This window comes from Hordeum vulgare, chromosome 5H (assembly GCF_904849725.1).
Source record: "Hordeum vulgare subsp. vulgare chromosome 5H, MorexV3_pseudomolecules_assembly, whole genome shotgun sequence".
NCBI classification, from domain to species: domain Eukaryota; kingdom Viridiplantae; phylum Streptophyta; class Magnoliopsida; order Poales; family Poaceae; genus Hordeum; species Hordeum vulgare.
The window spans coordinates 516,234,732-516,252,459 of NC_058522.1; the positions used below are offsets into that span (position 1 = coordinate 516,234,732).

General features: G+C 39.5%; 1 protein-coding gene across 1 annotated transcript; it reads right to left on the minus strand.

The window, feature by feature from the left end:
- Positions 1-1,001: 1,001 nt before the first annotated feature.
- LOC123399036 (noroxomaritidine synthase 2-like) lies at positions 1,002-2,654 on the minus strand. The gene is made up of 2 exons (XM_045093466.1): positions 1,957-2,654; positions 1,002-1,905 (listed from the first exon to the last, which is right to left on the minus strand). Exons 1-2 carry the CDS (start codon positions 2,620-2,622, stop codon positions 1,057-1,059), a joined length of 1,515 nt encoding a protein of 504 aa, XP_044949401.1. The 5' UTR covers positions 2,623-2,654; the 3' UTR covers positions 1,002-1,056.
- Between the last annotated feature and the right edge of the window lie 15,074 nt (positions 2,655-17,728).

Genomic DNA, 17,728 nt, shown 5'->3' on the forward strand with positions numbered 1-17,728 from the left:
CTCAAAAAAATCATTAAATGCATGAAAAATAGCAAATGAAGTCACAAAGGATTGAAAATTAATGATGTTGCTTTGAATGGTTCATACTGAACGCACAACAAGTCTGGAGTTGCAATAAGCTTAAAAAATGAAATGCCCTTGTAACAGATGAGTTTTCGTGCGAAACCCTCATACTTCAAAAAACATTGTCCAGTTTCTATACGAATTTCATGCAATTTTTGTCGTAACCCTCTCAACTTTTTAGCACATGCTATGTGGCTGAAACGATGATATCATGCCAAATTTCAACCTTTTCATAGTTCATTCATAGTGCTTTTTGAATTTCAGGGTCATTTAGCTCAAAAATCATTAAATGCATGAAAAATAGCAAATGAAGTCACAAATGATTGAAAATTAATGATGTTGATTTAAATGGTGCATATTGAACGTACAAAAAGTTTCGAGTTGAAATAAGCTTAAAAAATGAAATGCCTTTGTAAGAGATGAGTTTTCAACCAAAACCCTTATACTTCGAAAGAGATTGTTCAGGTTGTGCACGAAGTGCATATAGTTTTTGTTGTAACCCTCTAAACTTTTTAGCACATCCTACGTGGGTGAAATGATGATACCATGACAAATTTTAACCTTTTGAAAGTTCATTTGTATTGCTTTTTAATTTCAGAGTTATTTAGCTCAGAAAAATTATTAAATGCATGAAAATAGCAAATAAGTCAGAAATGATTGAAAATGTTAATGATCTAGGTATGGCCTCTCGATTGATTTTAAGTAAAAAACCATGAGTGAGTCAACAACACAAAACACAAGTCACAGCCACATCCTAGCCAACTATGCCCACTTCTCGTCTAAGACAAACAGAAAATTCTTGAGAGACAAGCCATCCATCTTCCCGACTCAATGGAAAATGTGTGCAAATAATAGATATAAATATAAATATATATCCCAGTTATTTTATCATATAAATAGCAAGCCATGTATATAAATACAATACTGAGATTCCAGGCCTTGAAAGAACCACGAATGACCCTAAAGTAATTTAAATATAAGGAGAGCATAAAGTTACAATTCTCGCTTCTTCAATTTTACTATAAATCCATTTTTCATCTGTAGAATACAAGACGGCTTAGGCTGGATGATCTGCCCTGCCACCACCTCCACATCAAAGTTCCACAACACGGTTGCGACTATAGTCTTCATATGCATAACCGCAATTTCCTTGCCTGGGCAGATCCTCGAGCCCGAGTTGAAGGCCAAGAACTTGTGAGATGGGACGTACCTCAGGGTGTTGCCATCCTCCGACAACCACCTATTTGGGTTATACTCAAGGCAATCGCTACCCCACAGGTCTTCCATTCTCCCCATGGAGTAGAGAGAAATAAGGATGGTGTCCCCGGCCTGCACCTCGTGGCCACTCGGCATGATATCATCAGCAGCCACTGTCTTGCGCTCGATAGGTGCCGATGGATACAACCTAAGAGTCTCGTACAAGGCAGCTCTGAGATAGACCAGAGGTTTTGTATCCTCCGGCTCAAAGATCATCATAGCACCCGGGCCCATGGGTGCTTTGCGTGATGCAATGGGTGAGAGTTGACTACGAATAATTGACACAATGTCAGGGTTTAGGATGAGGTTGTAGAAGACCCATGGTAGAGTGGTACCAACCGTGTCCCGACCAGCAAGCATGAAGCTGAGGAGCACCGCATGCAGCAAGTCAGTGTTGATGTAGTCTGGGTCATTGATGTAGGAAGATAGAATATCCTCGTGTTCCTCATCATTACTCAATGCACGTCTTCCTCCATTGAGAGTGATCTTATTCCTCTCCTTGATCATCTCCGCAGCAAATCTTCTTAGCACCTTGTGCGCTGCACGAAGCTTTCTCTCGGGGCCGATGTTTAGGCACCTCATTACCTTCCAGCAAGAGGCTGGAATTAAGTGTCGGATAAATCCCACCTCCATGACCGTGTCCATGGCGACCGCGGCATCCGTGGGTGGCATCAACATGTCCGAGGAGAAGGACAGGAGGCGAGGGTCGACGCTAAAGAGAGGTGTGGCAGCCAGGTCAAACATAAACCTTGAAATCACTTCTTGCATGTCAAATGGAGTGTCGGTGCTTGCTAGGTGGGCAAACAATGGGAGAAGGCCATTCTCCACCTTGTCATGACAGCAAGTCGCTATACTGGAAACCAACAGTGGGCTGCTAAGCACGCTCTGGATTTTTGCACGTGGACGGAGAGACGGTGCACCATCGATGGTGAAGAGACTGCCAACCATGATGTCAAAAATGGCGGCAAACTCTGTTCCCTTGGGGAAGTTGGTGTAGTTTGTCGTGAAGATGTGTCGGACATTTGCAGGATCGCAGGTGATTAGTAACCGCATCCCGGTCCCAACCGGGCCGTGTGCCCTGAAGTTGTGGCCTGATTCGGCAAGGACCTTGGTGAGATAGTCATGCAAGTTTCGGGCGTTGGCTAGGAAGGAAGGTAACATATGCATTATTGGCCAGTTTGTGGGAAGCATTGATGGGTTCTTCGATCTACTACTATACTTGAAGTACAAGTACATAGGGACAAGTAGCACGAGAGTGGAGATGAGCAGCTCTTGCGAGAAACAACTTGACAATATTATCATGAGGGTAGTGGGGGATATGCTACTATAGTACTACTTAGATTTATGGATCCGGCAATCAACATGGGGATGTCTTCATTTATAGACAAGTTGCCTCGACCTAACTCCATTGGTGTGCACACGCTTTTGCATTGTAAAGTAGACTAACTAACAATTCGCTAGCCACTGTTAGAGTTGTGTCGAATATTATGTATAAGGGAGGTAACATTTGAACTTGTAGTTGTATTGTGTTTTGTAGGATATGAAGTCGTGTCCTAATAGGACACTTCTATCCTAGGCCTTTCATGTATAATGGGGCTAGACACACGGATGTATCCTATGGCAACATAGTAGCACATGCGCGCAGGGGGAGCCGGCAGCGTGTGCCGGCGCCCAAGGCGGCCAGGGTGCGGTATTATGACGATGTCATGGGAAGGAGCATCCGTAGTCAGGCCCTCGGTATGTAGACATATCGATGAACCTCGTTAACAAATCTCGGTGTCGTCCTCGTGTGATTATTTGATCCTCACATGATCGACGATGCATTTAGATTTGTTCTAATATGTGATATCAGAGCTAGGTTGTTTCAGGTTGCTGAGGATTGATCTAAAGGAGAAAGATTTGATGTCATGATCATCGTCAGCGAGCAGCGAACGAAAGAGATTAAAAAATACAATGATCAAACACAATAAACCATATGTATTTTAGTTTTATATTTCATATTATTTCTCCAAACATTCTTATTTGCATAAAATCAATATCTTGGAAATATATTTCATTATATTCCCGCAACAACGTGGGGTGCATCGTCTAGTATATAACGCGGGGACACCCTTTCTGGTCTATATATGTTACAATTTGAGTCCAAAAAAGTTTGTACACATGAGTCCGTTTTCTTTTAGATGGTTGAGTCAAAGTTTTTTCTTTTTTTGTGATAAAAGATTGGTCAAAGCTTTTGCAAATGTGTTTCTCTATTCCTGCCCATTGCTACCTAATTAAATTGGAATTTGCAAACAAATCATCAACGACATATATTAATTCCAGATTTATTCTTTAAATGAAGGGTGCATATTGAACTCACAAAAAGTCTCGAGTTGAAACAAGCTTAAAAATGAAATACCTTTGTAACAGGTGAGTTTTCGTCCGAAACCCTCACACTTGAAAGAGATTGTCTTGTTTGTACGCGAAAACTTAAATGAATGAAATGTTATGTGGGTGAAAGGATGATATCATGGCATATTTCAACCTTTTTAGAGTTCATTTGTAGTGCTTTTCAATTTCGATGTCATTTAGCTCAAAAAAATCATTAAATGCATGAAAAATAGCAAATGAATTCACAAAGGATTGAAAATTAATGATGTTGCTTTGAATGGTTCATACTGAACGCACAACAAGTCTGGAGTTGCAATAAGCTTAAAAAATGAAATGCCCTTGTAACAGATGAGTTTTCGTGCGAAACCCTCATACTTCAAAAAACATTGTCCAGTTTCTATACGAATTTCATGCAATTTTTGTCGTAACCCTCTCAACTTTTTAGCACATGCTATGTGGCTGAAACGATGATATCATGCCAAATTTCAACCTTTTCATAGTTCATTCGTAGTGCTTTTTGAATTTCAGGGTCATTTAGCTCAAAAATCATTAAATGCATGAAAAATAGCAAATGAAGTCACAAATGATTGAAAATTAATGATGTTGATTTAAATGGTGCATATTGAACGTACAAAAAGTTTCGAGTTGAAATAAGCTTAAAAAATGAAATGCCTTTGTAAGAGATGAGTTTTCAACCAAAACCCTTATACTTCGAAAGAGATTGTTCAGGTTGTGCACGAAGTGCATATAGTTTTTGTTGTAACCCTCTAAACTTTTTAGCACATCCTACGTGGGTGAAATGATGATACCATGACAAATTTCAACCTTTTGAAAGTTCATTTGTATTGCTTTTTAATTTCAGAGTTATTTAGCTCAGAAAAATTATTAAATGCATGAAAATAGCAAATAAGTCAGAAATGATTGAAAATTGATGATAAATCAATAAAAATAAAATCAATGAACAAATAAATAAAGAAAATAATAAGGTTATTAGATTAACAAAAAGTATTTTATAATATTCTTCAGTAGCAAAAAGAATCAACTAGAGCACTTTTATAAAACTCTACTTATGATCAAAATAATATTAACTTCAAATTATATAAAATTTATCCAAATAAAATTTTCATAAAGTATTTATTCTTAAAAACTTTAATAACAAACAGAATTAAATGAAAATTAGGATGTGATATGAATAAGGTCAAAATGTTGACATAACGTATGCAAAAAATAAAAAAATGTCCGCCTACTGCTAGTAGTAGAACTCACACACCACGACCTGCATACGACTAGAAACTCAATTATATATGGGCCAGGATGCATGTCCGCGGCGCACAAATATGTGTTGTTAGTAGGCCAAACAGGGCAAAGAGGTTTGTGTGCTTTCAGAGGAACTTGCGAGGGTAGCCGCATGCGGGCTTATAAATAGGTAGGAGCGCCTCTCGCTTGGCGAGGTGGGACCAAACTCCCACCACCGCTCGGCAACCCTATAGTCCCGGTTGGTGGCTCCAACTAAGACTAAAGGCCCCCCTTCAATCCCGGTCCGAGCCACCAACCGGGACTAAAGGCCTGAGTTTCCCGTCCTTTGGGCTGGTGAAATTCCCCTTTAGTCCTAGTTGGTGTTTCGGACCGGGACTAAAGGGTGGTGTATATAACCTCCACGGCTCTCCCCCATCAATCTTCCTCTCCACTCCCGCGAAGCAGAACCCACGCACGGCGTCGCAAGGCTGCCGGATCGGAGGACATCGCCGCTGTTTCGACTCCCCCCGTCCCCGACGCCGTCGTCGCCACTCCTCTCGTCTCCGACCCCGACGCCATTATCGCCACTCCTTCTCCCGACCCCACCACTCCATCGACCCTAACGCCATTGGACGGCCACCTCGATTGACTCCGCCGCCTCCTCCCATGGTGAACCACCGCCTCCCCCCTCTCTGTTCGCCCACTTATCGTGCGCTCGTGGATGCATGCCCGAGATCGGCGGTTCCTCCCATGTGGCAGTCGAGGATTTAAAGTAGGGATCCTTTACTTGCAGGCTGCAAAACTTATGCTCATTGGACTAACGATTTATACAAATTAACATGTGTTTATTGCACAAACTACAATGTGGCACTCAAAATTGGCAATTCATATATGATTGTATCGACCTATTTAAGTTTCATAAAGCACCTTGTTTTACGAGCACATTAAGTTTCTAAATTTGAAACTCAACACATTTTCAGTTTACTTCAGATTTTCATTATTCCAAAAATTAAATTGGTTCAGTTTTGGTCAGGTTTTCATTATTTTTCCAGTTGAGTTCAGTTGCAGATCGATCTCATATGTGAACACAATGATGCAGTGTCTTTAAGATGAATCAAGTGCACCAAATATATGCATCTAAGTTATTGCTGATTGATTTTATTCGTGAACACAATGATCCATATTTGCTGATCAATTTGATTGGTAAGTGATGGAAAAAATGAGAGGAATAGCAGCAGGAAATAGAAGGATTTTGTAACTTCTTGATGTTATTGATGTCATGCATCATATTGTAAATATTCAAAATGAACTATATTTTTATATCATGTAAATAAAGGTATTAATGATTTATTTATTTTGACATGTTTGATTGGTGTTATTGAAATTTTGGTATCCAAATATGGTGGCAAAATAAGTTTGCTGGTCATTTTGTAATTCGAAGTTTCTTTAGTCAAACAAGAAGTTTTTATTAGAGATTCCATTTAGTCACGGAAGCAATTGCAACATCAATTATCACCAAAAAAATATTTAGCAAGAAATTTCGCAGCACACAAGGATTGGACTATGTTTAGCAAGAAATTTCACAGCAGTAACAATCACTAAGATGTCTCCAATCCTTCATATGAAATAACTTCCAAGTGATTGCAGAGACTATGGATCCGGAACACGGAGAGACGAAGAACAAGAAATACCTGTTGGAGAAAATAATCCGCGAGGGAGATGATGATATCACCACACAATTTCTAAACTTCTTCGAAGAGAGAATGGAGCGAGAAGATGACGACTCCGGTGTTGGAACCGTCATTACTACAAAGTCCGACGAGGTATATTATTTAAGCCTCTCGTGACTAGATGCATTAATTGATTTGTATATACATATATTAAATCTTCTTTTCACTTTTAGCCCTCCGGATCGAGAAAATCTTCGATACATAAATGAGGCCCGAAAAAAAGGTTGGACGATAATGAAAGGTTCAACATCGAAGAAGTCGATGCACATGGCGAACCGACTACTCCCAAGTAGAGCGCAGATGCATTTTGAAGTCAACGCAGAGTTGTTGTTAGGGACATCATCTCGATCTCCATTCAAGAATTGAATAAGCGAAAGACGGACGGTGTTACTTATGTTGATGATAGATCCAAAGAAATGCTCTGGAATACCCACATGAAAAATTTCACCCTACCGCAAGAGGTGTATCCAAATAACCCAATTATACAGCGAAAATTCAAGTCGTGGGCTCTCAAGAAGATGGCCCAACAATTCTGCAACTCGAAGAAACGATTGAACACGGATTGTGTCCAGAAAGGCAAGACTCCGACATTCATCGGAGCACTTGAGAAGTTAAAAGATCACTCGGGCGTATTTGTGGAGTTCAAGAAATGAGATGAAGCTAAGAAAAGATAGGAAATAAATAAGAGAAATGCCGCGAAGAAAGACTATCAGCATGTTACGGGGTCAGGTGGCTACAAGGTTGCCAGGCCTAAGTGCAAAAAAATGGAGGACGTGTTGATTGCTAAAGGGGTCGAACCAGAGCCATATAACTCGATCCAACGTGCAAGGACTTGGTTCTACGGGCATGGGGGAAAGTTCAACCCAGAAACAGGGAAGTTTATTTATACAAAAGAGTAACTTGCAACACCTGTGGAAGCCCTTTGAGCTGCAATAGAGGATGTGCTTGATGGGAAGTTCATTCCCGACAGAGAGAATGACAAGCTGACACGCGCTCTCGGGAATCCTGAACGCAGTGGACGAACACGAGGCACACCAGGCTCCGTTTCGTGGAAGGTTGGGTTTCCCGACGAAACTGACAGCTATAGAAACCGAGCGAGAAAGAAGAAACAAGAAGAATACCCGATTAAACTACACTTTGTTGACATAAGAGTTACATGAATTCAATATCGCTACACTTTGTTGACTGCGTGTGTGAAACTTGAAGAATTTCACGGCCACTTGAAGTCATTCCAAGTCAAATTTGCAGTTGTCTCATACAATATATGACTACCAGAACCATGTCTCGTGCTTACCACATGCCTCACCTCTATTACTCCATCGAGACTCTATTGTTTCGCTCTAGTCTTCTGGGTTGCGAACCCAAACCACTCAACCGCCCGCTACAAAGAACCATTGACCATCATCATCGATGACGAGTTAAACATTTTCATCACACCACTGGGCTCTAGTTTGACATATGTTGTCTCCTGATTCTCCCGATGAAATGGCCTCTAATTATCTGATGTCTAAAGTCGTAGCCCCTAAATCAGCACCGAGTGAGGTCTTCATAGACTCTAGTTCCACCTTCAACGAGACTCCATGGTAAATGATATGTCCAACCTCGCGTCTGTCAACTATAAGCTTTCAAGCATGCATCATCCTGAGTTAACCCTGCGCACTGTGTAGCCAAAGCCACACAAGCTCTCAAGTATGCACCACATGTTTTTAAAATACATGATTAACATATTTTTAACTACACTGACATTTTCAATATATATGATTAACATTTTTTCCAACATATGTTTTTCTGCTTTGCCCATACACAATTGTACACTTTAAGTGCACACTAGGAACATCTTTTACATACATGTTTAACATTTTCACATACATGATTAACATTTTTGACAATTTATATTTTTGATGACTTTTTCCATACACATTGTATATTTTGCATAAACCAGGATTACAATATATATACACATTTAACATTTTGGAAAACATGATTAACATTTTTTCATGCATACTTTATGATACACATTCTACCTTTTTTCCATATATTACGAACAGTTTTTTATATACACATTTCACATTGTCCAAATACATGGTTAATATCTTTAAACCAGTGTTTTTTATGTATAGTTTCCGTACACATTATACATTTTTCCTCTACATCAGAAACAGTTTTTCCATAGACATTTACCAATTTTAATGTATGATTAACATCTTTTATAAAACTTATTTTTAAGCTCTACATTTTCCCGTAAACATTGTACAATTTTGATACCTCAAAAGCATTTTTCCTATTCACGTCTAACATTTTACGAATACATAATTAACATTTTTCAGCTTTCATACACAAAATGATTTTATAATAGATATATTCATAATATTTGGATATTTATACAAAGTAAACAAAATAAAACAAAAAATAAATGCAGAATGTGAAAGAAAAAGCAAAATGAAAAAATGTTGGACTGGTCCAGCCCAATCGGGGACTGTCTTCAATGGGACGTCCTACTGTCTCGCTTGAAGCGAAAGATAGACGCGGCCAGCAGTCCGGCCTTCTTCAGCTGGCTTGTTGAAGGACCCGTTTGGGCTAGTCCAGTTTGCTTCGGCTTCAGCCACACATATGATGGTTCCCTTCGGTCGCACAGGGCGATCGCCTGACTGGGCCAGCCCTGTTCCTTTTGTCTGTTTTTTTCCTATTCTGCTTATTTCCTTTCATTTTTCATTTTTTGGTTCGTTTTTCTTTTTTTATTTTTATCATTATTGTAGGAAAAATAACTAAAGTTAAATTTACCAGTCATCTTTTGAAAATATGAAAATCTTTGAAACTGTGAACAATTTTTAAAAATGCGAAAAATTTGGAAGCACAATTTTCTTAAAATATTGTTCAATAAAACTTAAATTACAAAGATTTTTTCTGAATATTGTTCGAAAATACGAAACATTCTCTAAAAAACCAAAATCATTCTTCGAAATTGAAGAACACTTTCTGAAAAAGCAAACAAAAAATAAACAAATTACGGCACATTTTTCCAAATTCTGGAAATTAAATTAAATTTCTGGTCAATTTTTTCAAATTCCTTTTCAAATTAAGGAACAATGTTTTCAGTTCTGGAACATTGTTTCAAAATTCCGAACATTTTCTCAAATTGTTAATTGTTTTTAAAATTTCGGAACATTTTTAAATTCCAGAACATTTTTTCAAATTCCAGAACATTTTTAAAATTCCGGAACATTTATTAAAATTTGAGAACATATTTACAAATTCTGAAGCATTTTTAAAATTCCGGAACATTTTTTAAAATTTCGGATCATTTTCTCAAATTCCAGAACACTTTTACAAATTCCAAAAAATATCCAATTTCTGAAACATTTTTAAAACAGAAACAAAAAAGGAAAAGAAAATTAGTTTGGGAAATATTCTAGAAAGTTCCTAAAACCGGGATCTTTGAAAATGTTAACAGGCCAGCCCAAACTCTATCGCTTGCTCCCACCTCCTGTGCGAAACGGCGATTACTTGCCGCAATAAGCTGTGTATAGGAAATTCTGGGTTGCCCGGGGAGCTTCCACACCATTGAAAGGCCCAAACGGCATGCATGAGGTGCAATGGAAAAATAACCTCTAATACACATGCATCCTAGATGAAAGTTAATGCAAAAAACAGAACTTGCAAGCAAAATCATCAACCAGATAAAGGAATAATCAGCTATCTCCGTCACAGTTTATAAGGCACGCACGTGTATCTAGGTCATCAATTTGACTTATATAAAATATATTGTTTAACATAAAAATTATATCATTAGAAAATAGAACATCTAAAGTTTTTAATGATATATTTTTTGTAATATATGCCTCTCATTAAGTTGGTCAAATTGACGACCTAAATACACGTGCCGGACTTATAAACTGAAACGGAGGTAGTAATATGCTTCATGGAATTATCTGGAGCCTCGACATGTTATTATTGATCCAGACTAATCTCAACTATGAATTTTTAGCTTATAAATACATGGTTGAATGACCACACCAAGGCAGAAGGCAGTTTAGTGAAATATGATTGTTCGTCTACCGAGAATGCTCGTGTGCTCATGCACCGAATGTATAAATGGCAAGTTTTCTTTTTTGGTGTGTGAGGAACTAAGAACCGGCAAGTAGTTTCTGCATTCCTTCTGCTCGTCAAGCTGATAAGGAATTCTTTGTAGTCATTTTGCAAAAATAGGCATGCAATGTAAAACCCCATGATTGTCAGCGAGTTTGAAAGCTCACTGGCTGTCAATCTAACAAAATTTAAATGCAATTTAGTTATTTAGCTTAAAACCTCATTAAGTTCACTTATATGTATGTGGTGAACTTGCCATATAAAATTCTAAAAAAAAATTGACCTTGTAAATCTCTAATACTTACATGTATGTGGTGAAAGTCGGACCTCGTAAGAACCAGTCACAAAATTGATTAGAAGATACATAGGTTGTTGCATAGTTTTTCATAAACGATGGTCACACCAACTTACTTATATGGCATAGACATCCGAACAAAGAGGCTCCGATGGTGGCTGGTGATGCACTTAATAACACAGAACATTTAGTATCGACTAAGCTAGCTTTGAAGACGACATTAAACTAAACATCAAACATGGTTGCTATGGTTGAACATCACAGAAAAAAAGGTGAGGGAATCATGTTGTTGTTCTCACCATTGACGGTATCACTTGATGCACATATCATGGCCAAAGTTGGGCAGCACAACACCTGCTTTTTTATAACTGCATGCAGACCTCCTCTCCTTGTTTATGTGAGTGTCAATCTCGAAGACCGACCTCTTGCTCGCCACTAACTCCAAGCAAACTACCCTCTGCTCCAAACTCCATACTGCATCAAGTGGGAAGAAAGTGCCACAGCTACAGATAGACAATGGGCGTTAGTATCATTGATCCGAACTCCAAACTACATCATAAAGCTGCACAATTACCACAAGAACACAATTACAATGACCACAATATGCCACCAATTCTTAAATCGAACCACACAATCGCTCAAGGTGCTCGATCTGAGAAGCCTGAGTGCGCCAACCGAGCGGATTCCGCATGTGCGGCCCAGCTGGCAGACGTTTGCAGGGGGGCAACGTGAGCGAGCATCTTCTTCGAGACGAACTCGAGGCGGCCATGGCCGATCTTGTGCGGCGCCGGGAAACGACAGGCGATTGGGATAGCTCCTCCACGTGCCCGTCGCCGCCGGCGTCTAGATGGAGGTGGCCTCCCTCCTCCCGCCCGAGCATGGCGCCGGCGGCTGCCAGATGGAGGCGGCCTCCCTCCTCCCACGCGAGCATCGTGTGCGGCGGTGGCCAGATGGAGGCCGGCTCCCTCCTCCAGCGCCGCCCACATGGAGGCGGCCTGCCTCCTCGTGGCCCGAGCACGGCGCCTGCGACGGCGAGATGGAGGAGGCCTCCCTCCTCCCGCCCAAGCACGGCACAGACGGCGCCCAAATGAAGGCAACCTCCCTCTTCCCGCCGGAGCACGGCGATGACGACGACCAGAAGGAGGCGGCCTCCCTCCTTCCGTCCGAGCACGACCAGGGCGACGGGCAGATGGAGTCGTCCTCCCTCCCCCCCCCCCCCCCCGCCTGAGCACGATGGTCTCCTTGTCGTCCTTTATTGCGTCTGTAGACAACGTTGCCCCTCACCTGCCCCTGGATAAGATAAAAAAGGATCACATGTTGAATTCTTACAAATGTAGGGGTTGTTGTGTAAAGACAAAACATTTTTCAGATCCACTTAAGAAGGGACCGCAGGTTAAATTCTCAGAAACCACATGTACCTTTTTTGTAAAAACACCATGACGATGAACAGGCAGAAGCACTATTTGATTTAGTATTAGGTAAAGATATATTCGATACAATTCCAATAGCCTAGATGAGTGGGATGCTACTTTTGTGGGGAAACGGAAAACTTCTCTTCCTTTCTCCATTGTCATGTTTTACTTGCGGGTGAATGGTCTCCGGTTGTGAGGTGTTAGAGCATCTATAGTCGGACCCTCTATTTTCTTCGAGTGAATTATAAAAACCACAACATTTGCAGTGGTCGAGCAGAATTTCCACCACATTCGTTGCTCGTGTGAAAAATCCACCACTTTCGCGGTTATTTTTTTTCAATAAACACAAATGACCGATTTGGAGCCGTTAACTACGATCTGTGGCAGAATGGACCCACCTGTCGGGTGCCACGTTGGACTAGTGTAATATCCAGCGAGTGACGACCGTTAGCGAGTGCTAGGTCATAAACTAATCGTCGCGCGCACCTCGTCTCACTCCACTCCACTCGCTCTCTCTCTCTCTCTTCGCTCTCCCCTCCTGTCTCCTCCCCTCGCTCTTGTCACCGAGCCACTGTGTCTTCGCCGTCGTTCAGTGTTGCCTTCCTGGAATGATGGTGAGGAGAGCGGTGTGGAGGAGTTTGTCGGCATGTATATGGAGCCGTGGGTAAGTCATCTGCTCTTTACATAGGGTTAGGGTTAGGGTTCAAGTTTTGTTTCGTTTTCAGATCCTGTTCATGGATATGGAGCACTGGTAGTCTAACAGTGGACAATGTATGCACAACAAATGCAGGAGAACCCTGACACAATAGTGGACGCATCATTCTATGGTAAAGCTTCAGATCCAAGTATCAAATGTAGGCTTCACCTTGCCCCTGTTCCAAATATGTAGTCATGTAGAATGGACATCCACTTTTCCTTTCTGTGTACAACACTATGATCCTATCTTTATAGTTCCTGTGGTAATGAAAATTTCTAAGTATCCTAATATGATAGTTTCTAAGGGCTCTTCTAAATGGATACACATCAGTAAAGCACAATTTCAAGCATAGTTGTTCATGAGCATCTGGCCTTGTCTCATCATACCACTTCCTACTCTTATCCATCTTGTCTTGGCTCTTTCTTCCACAAGGAAGTGGTATAGCTTCTATACCACCCTCATCATCTGAATCACTTATTCCATAGTCTCCAGGGAAACATCCTGAATCATCAGATGGAATGAAATCAGGAATGACCTCTGTCTCAGCCTGTTTGTGAGATCTTGTAGTTGGTCGTGCTTTTCCAACAGCCTTAAAAGTTTGAGTAAGTGTTGTCTCAGGTTCTGTGTCTGAGTCCTCCACCTCTGGGCACATCTCTTCCACCTCTGTGTCTCCTTCAAAGTTAATCACATGGTCTTCTCTCTGTTTCCTCATCTGCTTCAGCTGATCAATAATTTCATTTTCCTCCTCTACAGGTATGTTATGCTCTTCTGGTTTGTACTCACACTAGTTGAAATCAACAAATCCTTCATCATCTCATGGGCCATAGTATTCCCGAGCTTTACCCTGGGCCTTATTCGAATTCATGCTCTCCTGTGTGTTCAGAAAATCAATATGTTCACCTGGTTGTGCAGTACATATAGGCACATCATACAGCTCCTCACTGCTAGCTATTTCAAAAGGAAACAATACCCCAGCCTCATCTATACTGATGATGTTGGATTGCCCAACCTGGTCTATTGGTATCTGGGCCTCACTTGAGTTTCCTATGCTCAAATCTCCAGGATTAGGCTCAGTAGCCTTTATGACAATGATGTTCAACAACTTCTCAGGAGCATAATCGCCAAGCATCTCCTCTACAGCATCTTCACTGTCTATGACACTAGTAGAAAAATAGGCTTTCGGATGGAGCAGAAAAGGCCATTAGCCCCAGGTCGAAATAAACCCGAGACCAATGGCAGGCATTGGTCCCGGTTAGAGCTGCCAGGGCCTCGCAGGGCAATAGTCCCGGTTTGGTTTGACACATTAGTCCCACTAGCAAAAGAGCCCGTGCGTTGCAACGGGAGATAAAATACCACATGCTCTGAACGCAATATATTTTCACATGGCATCACATTTGTGTTGCTGACGATGGCTTTATGCTCACACAACGAAAACACGTTTCAATGTACAGTCACTCGGAATAAGATGAGAAATATGTTGTTTCTTCCCATGAGTTTTTTCAAAGGTGTGCATGTGTGGTTAACGATGTTTTCTTTCCTCTCAATTTGGTTTTAATTTAATGGATGTTTATTGCAATTCGTACACTACATACATGGGAAACAATTTAATGGGAAACTTATGAGTCGCGAGAAAGAGAGAAAAAAAGAACTCTACACTACAGATTAAGTTTGCATCAAAAATAATATTTAAGAAGTATTCAACAGCTAAAAGTAACATCCTATTTAGATTCTACATGTTAAAATCGGAGTTATGGTTTAAAAGATATGGATAATTTTGTTTTAGATAAAATTTGGATTGATTAACTGAACAGTTAGGTTTTTTTGTTAAAACACGATATGTTAAAACACGATTCGTTTTCTGACTTAAATCCAGACAGCGGGTTGATTACGTGAAACATTAGGGGGTTTTCTAAAAAGGAAAAAAACGATTCGTTTTCTAACTTAAATCCGGAAACGTCGGGGGCTTTTTTGTAAAAGTGGCACGACGGACGGACGAACCAATCAATGCTTTATTATTATAGCAAAAGGCCCGTGCGTTGCAACGGGAGAAAAAACCACAATTTTCAATGGCGATGACCACATTATGTTCCCATTGCATGATTTCGAAAATTTGTTCACAAATGCAAGAAAATATTTCTTATTTTAATTTTATTCACAATTCACAAGTTGAAACAATGTTTATATTTTTTTAAACATATCATGGTTGTCAAAAAACTTGATAACTCAAATATTTATTCTGAATTTTAAGAAACATTTTTTTAAATATACTATAATGTTCCGATCCACCCCGACAATTTATTCTTCAAAATTCACTCAGGTATATAATCGGAAAGACTCATAAGCATTACTGTTGAACTACATACATTCGATCATTCGTGAACATTTTTACAAATTTGGGAACCTTTTTAAAATCGAGAACATTTTTTACTATTTATAAACATTTTTTTAATTCCAAACAATTTTGATATTACGAACTGTTTTCAAGAATTTTCTTGCGAATTGATGAATAATTCACTTTTTGAATTATCAAACATTTTTTTAATTGCATTAAAGAAATTCCTCAAAAGGGTGGACTTTTTTTGATTAACGAATGTTTTCTCGAAAATTACGATTTTTTTATATGCAAACATTTTTACAAAAATCCCAAACAATTTTTGAATTCGCAAACATTTTATGTTTTATCCAAAATTTATGTATATATATTTTTTAATTTCGAAAGTTTTTTAAATTTATTTGAATTAGAAAAAATAAAAAGGAACAGATAAATAATAATTAGAAAACTAAAAAAACAGGCCCCCGCCCATGGGCTGGCCCAAATGGGCGTGCTGTTTCTTGTCTTCCTGATAGAGCGTAGTATAGCTGGTCCCTATGCTTGGGCCGGCCATGCGACGATTCCCTGAAAAACGTTATTTATAACTTATAGGTGGCACTGGTGAGTAATTTTAGACAATTTTAAAGACAATTTTAATGACGTACCAGAGAAGCAATAAATGCTTTATTAATAGGTAAAGATTTTGTGCCAAAAAACGGGACTAAAGATCCAGCGACTGACACATGGCGTGCGACGGAGCATTAGTCCCGGTTGGGGGCTAGAACCGGGACTAGATAGTAGGCTATTAGACCCAGTTTTAGACAAAAACTGGGACTAAAGTTTTGCCTATATATACCCTCGCCCCTCCCATCCTCTCCTCAGTTTTTTGGTTGTGTGAGGTGTACATGTCATGCTCTTGCCATCCTTCTATGCATGCACATGAAGTGTTCGATGAAATACCCGAGCTACACTTATAAGCTTTCTCCTCTCCAAGCTTCATTTTTCTCAAGATTTGTCTAGGTTTGACGGCGCACCAACTACACAAATGTTCTAAAGGTTAGCTACTTCATCCTTTCATCTCTCACTGCTAGTTTAGCTCATTTCAAATGCTCTAGAAGTAGACTGGTTTGTGGGTTTTAGTGTAGGAGTATATGTGGGAGTTCTTCTAATTTAGATGCAAAATTTGAGCTCAAATTAACTTCTTAGAGTCTGCACATGTGTAGGGTGTCGTCCCATGTCCGTCCTCACCATTGTCGATCGCCCGCGCCGATCTCGTCGCGAGCACCACCGTGGTGAGCCTCTTGTTTTTATCTTCTTTTTAAAAGAATTTTTTTTCTTACTTGTATAATTTAGATAGATACTTGCATAAATTACTTACTTTTATTATTTTTTGTTATTATACAGTGCGATGGTTTTGGTATCTGTCTCAGTCGCCCCTCGTCATGTCTATGATTCGGATGTGGTATATATTATCTTTTATAACTAGTTGTTTTATTTAGTGTTTATGATAATTATGACGACCAACGTGACATATATTTTTTAATCTAGAAGGTATGTGAACCAAAAATTCCAACCCATAGAGAAATTTTTGTCGAGAAATTAAATTTGGTTGAAAAAGAAAACAATTACTTGAAGAAAAAATTGTAAATAATTGAGGAGAAGAATATGGAATAGGAGTTGCATGTTGCCGATGTCGTCGATGATCACAAGATGAAGATGGATGCAATGCGCTTAAAGATGGATGAAATGCGCTTGAAGATTAGGAATGTTAGAAAATATGTCATTGATAAAGAGGCTTGGTATCATTATGTTGTTGGGTTGATTGTTACCTTAGTTGCGATTTTGATCGCATTTGTTGTTGAATTTAAATGTTTTACAAAGTTGTATGTTGTTTTATGAGAGAACTTTATGTAATTATTTTTGCAATAATAATATTTGATCACTATTGTGCTTTGGTTTTAATGTGATGATGAACTTGTACTAATTTGGACGTTTCTCTATTCATAATGTTATGCAATGGTTTTTTTGATATACTTAATTTCATAATACAGATGAACCGCCAATGGATGTACGGTGACCGACGCACTTCGGAGTACATTACGAACCGAGACTAATGCCCGAGTCACATTTAAGTTCACACAAAATGGTATCCTCGACCGAGGTTAGCAACCTTATCCTTTTCATATACAAAAATATTGCATGTGTCCATGTATGGTGGTCATTTCACTATTCATGTATGATGCAGATTGATGCACAAAAGCGATGGATGTA